This window comes from Protomyctophum bolini (assembly GCF_963924005.1).
Source record: "Protomyctophum bolini genome assembly, chromosome: 19".
Lineage (NCBI taxonomy): Eukaryota > Metazoa > Chordata > Actinopteri > Myctophiformes > Myctophidae > Protomyctophum > Protomyctophum bolini.
This window is the reverse complement of record NC_137880.1, coordinates 11,045,463-11,059,572: the sequence shown is the minus strand read 5'-3', so window position 1 is coordinate 11,059,572 and position 14,110 is coordinate 11,045,463. Positions and strand designations below refer to the sequence as shown.

The window sequence follows — 14,110 nt, the reverse complement described above, 5'->3', positions numbered from 1 at the left end:
AGCAACAACAACCCCATAGCCTGAAGTGACCTGGCTCAGCCAATAGAATGACGGGGGGAGGGGGGTGGAGCTAGATTTTAATTTGTTTGGAAACACTCGATCAATTCTGTGTACAAACACTGAAAACTTGCCTATATCACCTTTAACTCCCAAAGTGGGACACTATTATAGTCCATCGCCATTTAATATCCTCCTAAAATTTAAAAAAGAAAAGTGTTCAATGCCACAGGCACTCGTTTAAAGGTCATAAGAGAGGACATTATGATGAAGTCGTTTAGTATGCTCCGTGAGAAAGAGGTTGGCTCTTGAAATGGACTAAGGAGTCTTTTTTTTAATGCCTATGGTTCTTATCTCATTAGTGTGAAAAGACTCCGTTTGCTTTTGTATCTACGCAGACGACGCTGAAATGAGAAAGAGGTTGAGTGTGACCTTTCCTGTCCCTCTGCGGTATAGGCCACAATGCACCGCCGCCTCGCCTCGCTAGTTCCGTGAGCTATTCTGCGACTCTGAAGTACACCGAGCCCTCCTGCTCACGCGAGGTGAACCCCCAATGGCTTCAACTCACAGACTTCTGCTGGATGCGCAACAGCACGCGCTTGGTGCAGCGGTCCACGCTAGCCGCCCACTTCCTGTCCGCCTCGCGGTCCTCCTCCAGCAGACAGCGGCGCTCGGTGCGGCTCAGGGTGACCGGGCGGACCAGCTGTGCCCAGTTGAGGTGGCCGTACAGACTCCGCTCCACCACATAGGTGATGTTCAGCTCGCTGACCGCGGTCCGCCCGCGCAGCCTGCTGCGCGAGGGGAACGCCCAGCCCCCTCCCCCACCGCCGAACATCTTGGACTTGGCCACGTCGCAGCGGGCGGGCGACGCCGGCGCGGCGACGGACAGCGGGGAGGCGGGGGCTTTGGCGTTGCGCGAGCGCTGGTACAGCAGGTGCTTGGTGGAGTACGCGTAGTTGGGGTCGGGCTTCCGGTGCGTCCAGCCGCCGTGGTGCAGCCGGCCGGCCGGCTGGTGTTTGGGGCTGCCCTGGTGGGGGCCGTCGTCCAGCGAGACCAGGAGGTGGCGGGACTGGCCGTGGGGCTTGGGACGGGGTTTGGTTAGGCCGTAGAAGGCGTAGAGGCTCTCGTTGGTACTTACCCCGTGGGAGATGGAGCTCAGCGCCTTCCGCATCTCGCTGTCGGTCGTGGAGTGCGACAGCTTCCCCTCGTCGTCCAGTCCGCAGCTCTCCAGCTCCGAGAAGGAGGAGCCGCTGCCGGCCAGGCCGCCCGCGACCACGGAGCTCCCCCCGGGGGAGGAGGAGGAGCCGGCGGGGGTCCTCTTGGGGGGCCGGATGAGGCCGTGGGTGCTGGAGGACTTACTGAAGGTCTTCACCAGCTTGTGTCCCGACCAGGTGTCCAGGCTGCTGGAGGACGGGGAGGTGGTCAGGCTGTCCGTGTCCCCGTCCGCAGACAGCTGGTCCTGCGCGAGGGAGGGCAGCGAGGCGTCCTGCGCCAGAGGGGACTTCTTCAGGACCCCCGTGTACAGCGCCGCGTTGTCCTCACAGGTGGGGGACGCCTCCAGACTCAGAGAATCTACAGGAAGAGACCATATACAGCAATCTGTAGACTCTCGATGGTGGAGCGACATGGTATTAAATCATAGAAAACAAAGTGTGATTTTTCTTTACCAAAATTGTGTGATATAAATGTGTCGGCATACAATATGTGTATGATTGAGTGATGACACTTTTACAAAATATCTTTTTACAATAAATATTGTGTGCGTGATTCTGCTATAATGTGAATATTATTAATACCCATGTTTCATTGTTAGAAAAATATGTTCAAACCAATTAAGTAACACTTGGCACACAATGAATGGAAAGTGTAGTGTTAAATAATGCGTGTATGACAACATATCTGGGACGGGTTTCTTACCTTGGGAACCATGTTTCTTGCCTTCCTCCACCTTGATGAGTTTCTTCCTGACACGGCGGGTGGAGTTCACCAACTTGTGGAGCCGCTTGAATTTCACCGACTCCTCGGACTGTTCGTCGTCCGACTGTTCCCGAGACTAGTGGAAGGAACGGGTAAAGAGAGGACTAGTTAACTACTGAAACATGACACAGACTAGTGGAAGGGACGGGTAGAGAGAGGACCAGTTAACTACTGAACCATGACACAGACTAGTGGAAGGGACGGGTAGAGAGAGGACCAGTTAACTACTGAACCATGACACAGACTAGTGGAAGGGACGGGTAGAGAGAGGACCAGTTAACTACTGAACCATGACAGACTAGTGGAAGGGACGGGTAAAGAGAGGACCAGTTAACTACTGAACCATGACACAGACTAGTGGAAGGAACGGGTAAAGAGAGGACCAGTTAACTACTGAACCATGACACAGACTAGTGGAAGGGACGGGTAGAGAGAGGACCAATTAACTACTGAACCATGACACAGACTAGTGGAAGGGACGGGTAGAGAGAGGACCAGTTAACTACTGAACCATGACACAGACTAGTGGAGGGGACGGGTAGAGAGAGGACCAATTAACTACTGAACCATGACACAGACTAGTGGAAGGGACGGGTAGAGAGAGGACCAATTAACTACTGAACCATGACACAGACTAGTGGAGGGGACGGGTAGAGAGAGGACCAATTAACTACTGAACCATGACACAGACTAGTGGAAGGGACGGGTAGAGAGAGGACCAGTTAACTACTGAACCATGACAGACTAGTGGAAGGGTTGGGTAGAGAGAGGATCAATTAACTACTGAACCATGACAGACTAGTGGAAGGGACGGGTAAAGAGAGGATCAATTAACTACTGAACCATGACACCACTTTTAGGATTGAACCAACTTTCTTTCGTTAAAATGTTATTTGTTAAATGTAAGTTATAGTTCTATATTATTCTGAAATCAAACATAGCTACCAGTATAGTGATTTGTTCAGTTACAGGGGTCTCCCCAGATCTTTAATAAATAAAATAAAATGCATTTCTTGGTGGGATACCACAGCACTAATCATTTATCTGCTTCAGGTTTATAGCGTTCCAGTTCCAACTTCGTCTGCTCATTTATCACTGAAATTGGTATGCCTGAAAACATATTTCCCGTTTACAAAAGGGATGGAGACCCCCTGTTAATGAACAACAGCAATGACTGCTATGGGAATATAGAGCAATTGAACAATTATTTCAATAATGAAATATTGCTTAAAGCACCTTTAACTCCGAACATCATACAGTATAAACTAAGGCTATAGCCTAAACACTTTAGTGGTCAGTTGCAAAAAAACCAAAAACATTAACAAAAATGCTGTGAGCATGTGCACACACTGATGATGTTGGTTGATGGATGTGTTATGATGAGGTGGACGGGAGCGTCGTTTAGGGGTGGAGAGTCATAAGTTAGTGTCTTGAGGAGACGAACATGGCGGGTGTGGAGCGTGGCAGCGTGTTGCGTTGTGAGGGACATGTAGACATATGGCCATGGAGGACACAGTTGAAATGCACAGATGAAAGGAAAGAACTGAGATGAATCAATGTTATACAAAGTGAGCAGTCTCGGTTCACTCGACAAAGCATTGCGTCGCCTTATGCAAGGCTGTGTGTTCCCGAGGTAATGGACTCATCCTTCTGATGTTCACACATTCCTTCTACAGCCCGACAAAAACAAGTGTAGTGGAAAAAGACTGGTAATGAAACGGCTTCATTAACTCCACCACATCACTCACATTTACTCTTCTCTCCAACACCGTTTCAATATTGTCGATGTCTTTGGGTCCCATCATATCATATCATATCATATCATCATATCATTTCTCTTTTCGGTCACGGGCTAAAAAGTTTGGGAACCACGGCACTAGAGCAGTACACGGCAACACATGCACCAGCATTTCACAGAATCACCACTCCCTTTCCGAGTGTGTGTGTGTGTGTGTGTGTGTGTGTGTGTGTGTGTGTGTGTGTGTGTGTGTGTGTGTGTGTGCGGGTCTGCAAGCTCCGCATGGCTGGCCACCGCCAGACAATGATGATGATGAGCTTTGGCTCCGAGAGAGAGAGAGAGAGAGAGAGAGAGAGAGAGAGAGAGAGAGAGAGAGAGAGAGAGAGCCTGGCAAGGAAGGAACGTGGTCATTCTGCTGTTTCTATTTCGCACCGGTTGCCACGGCAACAACACTGGCTCTGGTCACACACTGGCAGCCGCATGGCCAAGGTTGATTTCACTGTTTACAAAGAGCCACGCTTACACACACACAAATACATTACGCAGGCAAGTGTGCGCTCTCACACACACACACACACACACACACACACACACACACACATACAGTACACACGCAGACACACACACACACACACACACACACACACACACACACACACACACACACACAGTCAAGCTAGGTAGAGCAGGTCTTCAGTGTGAGGCACTCATGCTCAACGTCTGACAGAAATGCAGCCATCGTGTATTGCAGCCCTTCAGGGTTTGATTAGCAAAAACAAAACAAGCGGGTGGGGGTGGGGGGGGGGGGGGGGTGGTAATTTTTCAATCAAAAGCAGTTGCATGGATTTCCCCCCCATCCCCCAGGCGAGACAAACCTGGCAGTGCTAGCCAAAGATCCTTAATATAGGAAGATAAGCCATCCCACACTTTGCCACTATAGGCCCGGAATGGCACTAAAATAGTCTAAGTGGGCGTGGTTGCCTCTCCACCCTAATTCACTTCTCCATTGGAATGAAGAGACTTGTGACCTACTTCTGGTCTCCTGGATAGAGCAGGGGTTCTAAAAGTGCGGTGCAGGCCAGGGACCCTCAGGGTTCCTCCAAATGGACCCTTACAGGTCTGTGAACAAATGGAACGGGTATGGAACGGGGTTTTATGTATTTGTTTTGTTCTGTTTTTCTTGTCTCCTTTCCCAAAAGGAAGAGGGGCGTTTTGTATCGTTGCTCCCGGTCCCCTTTCCCCAAAAGGACCACGATGGAAACAAGCCTGCCGGCTTTCTTGTGCCTGTATCCTTTTGAACAAATTTTCAATAAAAGTGTTCAATCAATTCAAAAGTCCATTTTGGTCTCTGTTGTACACTATCAGAGTTATGGGAGTCATTCAAATGTAAATGTTTGAGGACCCACACTGTCCCCACAGGGGCAGTCTTTGCCCTATGTAGCTTAACAAGACAGGAGCTTGTTTCTCTCACTGCTGTTAGGGGTTAGACCACAGGCCTGGAAACACAGGCTGCTGACACATAGAAGACCTGGGGTTAACAACTGCTGCGGGGCTGCTTGGGAGCGAATATATCCAAGACACCGCACAGATCCCGTGAGGGCACCTATATGTGATGCTGTGACCTCTCGTAGCAGGGCTGTGTATGTGCAAGAGCTGTAAAACCTCTTACCCCCCTCCCCCCCACACGCACGCACGCACGCACACGCACGCAAGCACGCACACACATCCCTCTGACTGCCACTGTCAGGCAGTGCGTGCTCAACACTCCATTCCTCTCGTCATCGGCGAGCAGTGGACCGGCACTGGGTGTACCCTCTCATTTTGGTCTCCGACAGGCCCTCGCGGGCCTGTGAAACCGCAGAGCGAGGCTCTGAAAACCCCCTAAACCTCACCCTTCACCCCAATTCCTCCTGGAGAAATCCCCTCCGCCCCGAACCACACAAGTCTGGCTCCCTGTGACATGGCTTCTTCTACGTTTACGTTCGCCCGCTGGGAAAGTGGAACGCAGACGGGTTGCAGGAAAACAGTAATAACGGGTCTGGGGTCTGGGAGGATGGAAAAAAGGAGACAGACTATGGGATCGGCGGGCCCACGAAAAGGTTGGCCAGGAGGAGTCTGCGTCCTGTGTCTCAACCCTCCAACAATGGCTATTATAGTGAGAGAAAAGTGTGTCTCTCGTGAAAGCAGAGTGTCTGGCACACGGAATGACTTTGAGCAGGAAAAAGATTATATTAGCGGTCTTTTAACTAAAGCATATACGCATAAAACGGAATCCTTAATGCGGTGAAACTGCTGAGTAAAGCGGGGGCAGGAGAAGAAAGGAGACTGTGCCCTTTGCTGGATATGGTGCAGAGAATGGAGTATGACGTGTTAAAAAGGTGACAATAAATACAGTATGTAGTAAAGGTGAGGTCCTAACATATAGCCCTGAGATACATGTAAATGAGAGATAAAGAGAGAGAAAGAGAGACAGGCAGACATTGCAGAAAAATGATGCAACACTACTGCTCCTGTGCCACAGATACAGACAGAGAAGCTAGGGGGAAAAAAGTAATTCAGAGCATCAAAAAGCCTAGTCTCTCTCTCTACTCACCACCGCAGGCTTTCAGGACAGAAAATTACCATTCCCCCGTGTCAACAATCACACGCGTTAGCGAGAGTGGTTTTGCCAAATCCATAGTGCCCATATATCCAGCGTAGAGGCTCAGCTCGTGGCACGCACAACTCCAAACAATATCAATACCCCCGGTTGCACACGCAGCCAGACTTTGGAACGCACTCTGCGCGGGCCAGTTGAGCGAACGGCAGTTTCCTAAGGAATGAGGGGACTGTTTGGAAGTGCCGTGCCGCGGAGCTCGAAGAGAAAAGGCGTGTTGTGCGTTGGAGAACAATCCCGGCGTTTGAGCCCCGCTGACCCTGGCTTGGCCCCCCCCGTCCCTAATGGTCGGCCCTGGAATGTGGGCTCTGATGGCCGGGGGAAGACAGACTGGAGAGAGAGAGAGACGGAGGGGGAAACAGAGACGGAAGGGGCCAAAACGGGACTCACTGAATGAATTCAAAGAGAGTGCAGCCACGGACCAACCGGACGCACGCTGCACTGTATATCGCAAATGTGTATAGCACAAGAGTGCACATTCAGTGTGTGTGTGCACATGTACAGCAGCATCACCACACACACACACACACACACACACACACACGACCGTTAACCATTTTAACAGTTGGCGGTGACCCAATTCCATTTATTAGATTTTAGGGGCATTACATGACACGCACGCCCCGAGGGCCCTGCACGGGGCAGTCATTACTTCCTGAAGTGGTCCATTTTGGAACTCAGGACTGGGGTATTTACAGAAGACACCAGCCCTCCCCCTCCCCACACAAATTATTGGGGGCCTTGGGGGGGGGGGGGGGGGAGAGGTCATTGTCCAAGCCGTTTCCTCTCTGCCTCAAGTCCATGTGTGTGTGTGTGTGTGAAGACAGGCTGTGTGTTCCTCAGAACAATACACCTCCAGTCATCCCCTCTATCCTCTCTGTGACACCATATCTACTGTATCAATCACTCCACTGAAGACGGGAAACAGACCTCTAGTGGCACACGAGGGGGGGGGGGGGGTTAACGGAGCTGATTAGCAAACTGGCAATCTGTGCATAACACCGCCATGGAGTATCTCCTAGTGCTAGACGGACAGCAGAAGACTCTGGAGGCTGAGGCTGCGCAGGGCAGAAGGCAGACGTCCTCCATTACATATTATGGAAGGATATCATCAATTATGCCCCGGAGAGAACGGTTTAAACGAGGCACTTTGATTGTCTTCGGGAAAACGATTTGGCATGGCGAGCCAGTTAAGCTTTGCTCTCATTCAAACATACACCGAAGTCCAGGCACGGCGATGAGTTGCTAGGTAGGGTGGATAGAATAAATAAATAAATAAACTATTGCCAAGGACATTTTTGCATTCGTGAAAGTCGCAATCTGTAAGCAAATATGCAAGCAAGCCAGATTCTTTTTTAGACTGTAAGGTCAAACACACATTTATTTTAATTGCAAGAAATTCTGCATGCGTACAATTGCTGCAAGTGGGAAAGGGCAGATGTCAGGGGCTGTTTTTAGAGTGTCTCATGGCGGCAAGCTGTTCAGGAGAAACGGTGTTAGCTGAATATTAGTGGCGCATTTCAAAACACACACACACACACACACACACACACACACACACACGCGCGCGCGCAAACACACGCACACTCACGCACACAGGCTGTTATTTCTGTGGTGGCACAAACCAAATGCAAAATATACCTATGCAAGTCCAAAACAATGTGTGTTAGGGCACTTGACTTTACTGCGTTCTACTTCCCCGCATAGATCTGAATGTGTACGGTGCACTGGACCAGCATGAACACCAGAGTGTCTGACCGGCATCCGACACAAACACACAGAGAGTCATTGTCTTGAGTTAAAAAAAGGGGAAAATAATATAATGAAATAAATCACACTGTGCGTCGTACAGCGGCGGGCTGTTCCAAGGTTCAACTCGGTGACTCAAGGCCCCGTGAAGTCTTCTCAATAAGCTCATTCACTTCACGAGGGAGTACTGGAGAGGTACCGACCCGAGGTCTCCTCTCCAGTCGCCGCAGCTGTCGACGAGGACAATGGCAACAGTACTGAGTTGGACACCCGTTCACCACCGGGGCCAAGGCAGAGCATCACGGTGGGGAACGGGGGATGGAGCACTTCAGCTGACGGTCCACTTGGCAGACCACACAGACAGGTTTCAATTACAGCTGATTGGCTAGAGCAGGCTTAAGCTGAAATACCCTTAACTGGCAATTATGGCCCACGCCAGGACAGAGTGGGCCTCTAGATCAGTGGTTCTCAGGGGTCCTTGAGGGAGTTGCAGGGGGTCCCCCAGCTAAATGATAGTTAGGAACCAAATGGACCCTTATGGGTCTGTAACTCTGAGAGTGTACCAATGGAACCAAATGGACCCAAAATCAACATTGATTTCACTATAAGAATTGGGGTCCCAGCGATATTTATGCCACTAAATGGGGGTCCGTAGACCTTTTTTTTTTTAGACTAATGCATGTCAAACTGAGGGTCCTTGAAATTAAAGTGGTTGAGAGTCACTGCTTAGAGCCGTAAAGCTCTTCTCTTATGGGGGTCCCTGGGCATATCTCTTCAAATGGGGGTCCGCGGGCTAATTAGTGTCAATGTGTGGGTCCTCGACATGAAAACGTTTGGGAACCACTGCTCTAGATGCCAACGGTGGGATAGGAGGGTGCACGATACACGTGCTCTCCAACGATGGGAGACGAGGGTGTACGATACACGTGCTCTCCAACGATGGGAGACGAGGGTGTACGACACACGTGCTCTCCAACGATGGGAGACGAGGGTGTACGACACACGTGCTCTCCAACGATGGGAGACGAGGGTGTACGACACACGTGCTCTCCAACGATGGGAGACGAGGGTGTACGACACACGTGCTCTCCAACGATGGGAGACGAGGGTGTACGACACACGTGCTCTCCAACGATGGGAGACGAGGGTGTGCGATACACGTGCTCTCCAACGATGGGAGACGAGGGTGTACGACACACGTGCTCTCCAACGATGGGAGACGAGGGTGTGCGATACACGTGCTCTCCAACGATGGGAGACGAGGGTGTACGACACACGTGCTCTCCAACGATGGGAGACGAGGGTGTGCGACACACGTGCTCTCCAACGATGGGAGACGAGGGTGTACGACACACGTGCCTTCATGTGAACAGAATGGCAACGTGAGAACCCAGGGGCCTGCGTCAGGGGCCAGGCTATAGGTTCTGTGTGGACAGAATGTACGTATACTGTACAATACAGGGGAGGAACATGCCATCGCTTGTGAGATGAAAGCACAGGACGGGGAACAGAAAGGAAGTGAGGGAGAGAAGAAAGGGAGAGGGGGCAGGAAGGCAGGAGGGGTTAAAGGGGAAAAGAAACAAACGTTGTGTGGAGGTGGGTTTTTTTGTTGTTGCTGCCTATAGAGTTCACATATGCAACCCCGTTTTATGTGGAGTGGATTTCAAGTCTGGATGTCAAGAATTACACACAAAATTCACATTTTGCACATTCAAATGCATGACACAAACACACACAAAACGGCCCGCTCCTTTTCAGGATCCTCTTTGGAGCGGAATGAGCTTGAGGTCACTGAAAGGTGAGAATGAGTTTGGGAGGGTTCAGGGGTGTGGATCGGGGTGGGGTTGTATTACACACACACACACACACACACACACACAGGTACTTACGTTGCAGTTTGAGGACTGGTTTAGATTAGGTGAGGATCCGTCAGTCCATTCTGCAGTGTCAGCACTGCCGGACTGTCTGCTGCTTTCGTACTCCTTCAGCTACATGGAGAAGAAGAGTTTAGAGAGACAGCGGCCGGGGGAACGGGGCGGGCGCGCCCACTAGCGCCCAGCATTGGTAGATCTCTCCCCACACACACACACACACACACACACACACACTGTGTCTCCACGATATGCCTTTTCAGAGATATCGTTATCGATATCGATACAGTGAATGCACATTCAGTGATTTACAGTTCTATAGCTTAATTTATACTTCTGTAGAATGACAGTTTCGTTCTCCAAAAATACTCCAAAAAAGTATTTATTGTGGTCTAAAATGGTCCGTTACCAAATTTTTGTTTTGTTTTTGTTACCTTGTCGAGGCTGTACTGTTAAGTGACTTGATGAATAACCATAAAAACCAACATGAGAAAGAATCATTATAATATCGTGGATTGTGATACTGCTTGAAAAATAATATTTCCATTCTCACACCAGACAAACAGACAAACGGCAATGGAAATGACACAGGACAATTAGGTGCATTCAAAACGTTTGTGTCCACTTGCAGATCAGATCCACTTGCAAGTGCTGACAAACATCCAATACAGACAGTACAGTTGGTCAGACACACACCACGACGACGACAAGTCGACACAACACGACCGTCCACACAGGCTAATCATTGATTCTAGAGTGGATTGATTGATTGTCAATCGACAACAGTGGAGTGGTACAGAATCGTCAACCAATAGCAGGCCAGAGTTCCTGGCGAAGAGGAGTGTGGAGGAGGGGGAAGAATCAATGTCTGCCTTGTGGAGAGACAGATCTGGGGTTCTGTCATGCTATGCTTGCAGGAGCTCTTCACCCGTTTTTTAACCCTGGCTTTATAGAATTGGTCCTCGCTCATTATTAGATGACTCAGTTTCTGTCTTACTCTCTCTGTGTCTCAGAGGAGGGCTGTGGACAGTTCAGAAACCTGTCTACTCACTCTGTGTCTCAGAGGAGGGCTGTGGACGGTTCAGAAACCTGACTACTCACTCTGTGTCTCAGAGGAGGGCTGTGGACAGTTCAGAAACCTGTCTACTCACTCTGTGTCTCAGAGGAGGGCTGTGGACAGTTCAGAAACCTGTCTACGCTCTGTGTCTCAGAGCAGGGCTGTGGACAGTTCAGAAACCTGTCTATTCTCTCTCTGTGTCTCAGAGGAGGGCTGTGGACAGTTCAGAAACCTGTCTACTCACTCTGTGTCTCAGAGGAGGGCTGTGGACAGTTCAGAAACCTGTCTACACTCTCTCTGTGTCTCAGAGGAGGGCTGTAGACGGTTCAGAAACCTGTCTACTCTCTCTCTGTGTCTCAGAGGACAGTTCGGAGACATCACTGGTAGGCAGGTTGGGCCATTACAAACAAGACTTCATTTATTTTTTTACTGATGTAAGAATGGCTTCTATTTCAGTGTGCCATCTTTCCAGTAGGAGAAAGGCTGTCGTTTCTATTAGCTTGGAATCCCCACTGACGATGTCCCTCACTGGTCGGCAGGTTTCTGAACTGTCCACAGCCCACCGCTGAGACGCAGAGGTAGTGGACCGACGGCAGGTGTGCCATTTTATAACGTGCTTTGGTGAGGAGGACCAATTTTATGAAGACAAGGCATGGACAGGGCTGGAGTCCTCCCTTAAGCGAGCGCATGGCGTTATCCAGGAGACAACTGACACGAGGAAAGGAAGAAAATAAGTGAAAGGACGGAAGATACCAACATGGGGGGGGGGGGGGGGGGTGGATCACCAATGTGTACATCTGAGACGCAACATCCACAAAACGCACAAAATGCACCACAGCACCCGCTCCAACTGTCAAGTGACCCCCTGTGTGTGTCCACCACCAACAGCAGAGGTGTGGACAGAATGACACATTCCCACACACACACACACACACACTACATTACACGTCAAGAATCCCCAGGCTGTCCGCCCCACCCCCAAAGTTCCCAGACTCCTACTGTAAACCCCTAGCACCTGTGTGTGTGTGTGTGTGTGTGTGTGTGTGTGTGTGTGTGTGTGTGTGTGTGTGTGTGTGTGTGTGACTGTGTGTGTAGAGAAGGCGGCAATGCAGAGAGCTATAGCGCGGGGCCTCATAAAAAGGGTTAGTAACAGTGAGTCGTTTTAGTAAGCCAGTATAAGCTATGATGGAAACAGGTAGCAGAGAGATGGAGACAGACGGACGGACGGGTCCTAACCCAGGATGCGGTGAGGGGATCTGGAGGTTGAAGGGAGGGGGGGGTTGGGGGTCGGGACGGGACAGGGGGGTCCTGGGGGTGGGGTTCTAGTGGTCGTGGTGGGGGAGGGGGGGGGGAGGGGGTTACAGGACACAGTGAGATGTGGTGGTCCCTCTCCCTTCCTACCCGAGCGAGGGCTTCCTCCACGGTGATCATCTTCTCCTTGACCATCATCATCAGTTGGATGCGCTCCTCGTCGCTCATGGTGATCTCGCTGGCCAGGTAGCCCACGTCCTCTCCTGTTGAACCAATGAGGGAGATACTATCAATACTACTGGCCAGGTAGCCCACGTCCTCTCCTGTTGAACCAATAAGGGAGATACAATCAATACTACTGGCCAGGTAGCCCACGTCCTCTCCTGTTGAACCAATAAGGGAGATACAATCAATACTACTGGCCAGGTAGCCCACGTCCTCTCCTGTTGAACCAATAAGGGAGATACAATCAATACTACTGGCCAGGTAGCCCACGTCCTCTCCTGTTGAACCAATAAGGGAGATACAATCAATACTACTGGCCAGGTAGCCCACGTCCTCTCCTGCTGAACCATGGGAGATACAATCAATACTACTGGCCAGGTAGCCCACGTCCTCTCCTGTTGAACCAATGAGGGAGATACTATCAATACTACTGGCCAGGTAGCCCACGTCCTCTCCTGCTGAACCAATAAGGGAGATACTAGTATCAATACTACTGGCCAGGTAGCCCACGTCCTCTCCTGTTGAACCAATGAGGGAGATACTATCAATACTACTGGCCAGGTAGCCCACGTCCTCTCCTGTTGAACCATGGGAGATACTATCAATACTGCAATTTAGAAGTACTGTTACAAGTAAAAAGTCCCGAATTCCAACATAGACTTGGGCAAAAGTACAAAAGTATTGGTTTCAAAATGTACCAAAAGGGAGAAGTACTGATTGTGCAGAATGGCCCATTTAAAGTTTTCAAATGTATAATAATTCAGATTTGATCAGATCTACAAGCTCGCAATGTGTCGCGTCGCAATGCTTTGTGAGCTTGTAGATCTGCTATTTTCAAATGGCCGAAATGTGTATAGGGCTGAAGTATGAATGTACGTTTTGTGATAATAATCAAAGTAAGTTGTCAAATAAATGCAGTGGAGAAAAAGTACAATATTTGCCTATGAGATGTAGTGGAGTAAAAGTACTGGAAAATCTCAAGTAAAGTACAAATACTGGAAAAAAAAGCGTGAACAACAAGAACCCAAAGGGTCAGCAGAGAACGTGGCCATGTGTGTGTGTGTGTGTGTGTGTGTGTGTGTGTGTGTGTGTGTGTGTGTGGGGGGGGGAGAAGGTCAACGATCAGGTAAACAATGATCGCGTCGCATCATTTTCACACCAACCTACCTTTGGACGTCTGTCGCGCGGCAGGCTTGTGCTGCGACTTGCGGAAGTTCTGCCAAAAGGATTTGTTCTTCTTCTTATTGTCCCATTTACCTGAACAGACATGAGGCAGAGTCACAAATGAACCACACATCCACACAACACAGAAGAGAACTCTACACACACGCAAGCACGCGCTCACACAAACCACAGTTCCATGTCTTTCTTTGTTATTGCATGATGACGGCCATAAGGAAAGAACTGCATGATCCGAGAGAAGGACTAGCTGTCAGATTAAATGGGACAGCCTATTCATCTACTCTTTCAATGCCACATCTGAAACTGTGAGAGAAAAATAATAAAACGTCTGGGCACCTAGGCTGCCAAGCCAGCCGGGCGGCGTGCCGCGGGTTCGACTCCCGAGCCCGACGGCCTTTCCGGCGTGT

At 50.0% G+C, this 14,110-nt stretch overlaps 1 protein-coding gene across 5 annotated transcripts in view; it reads right to left on the bottom strand.

Moving 5' to 3' along the window:
• sash1a (SAM and SH3 domain containing 1a) overlaps positions 1-14,110 on the bottom strand; it is a 228,411-nt gene that overhangs the window by 24,200 nt on the left and 190,101 nt on the right. For 3 of the 5 annotated variants that reach the window (XM_080791606.1, XM_080791609.1, XM_080791608.1), the window contains exons 6-10: positions 13,689-13,778; positions 12,447-12,559; positions 10,007-10,105; positions 1,915-2,050; positions 1,136-1,569 (exon numbers count right to left, since the gene is read on the bottom strand). In XM_080791606.1, coding sequence (XP_080647732.1) covers positions 1,136-1,569; positions 1,915-2,050; positions 10,007-10,105; positions 12,447-12,559; positions 13,689-13,778 — 872 coding nt within the window. The remainder of the gene's footprint in view (positions 1-1,135; positions 1,570-1,914; positions 2,051-10,006; positions 10,106-12,446; positions 12,560-13,688; positions 13,779-14,110) is intronic. The other 2 variants (XM_080791607.1, XM_080791610.1) reach the window with 2 other exon arrangements.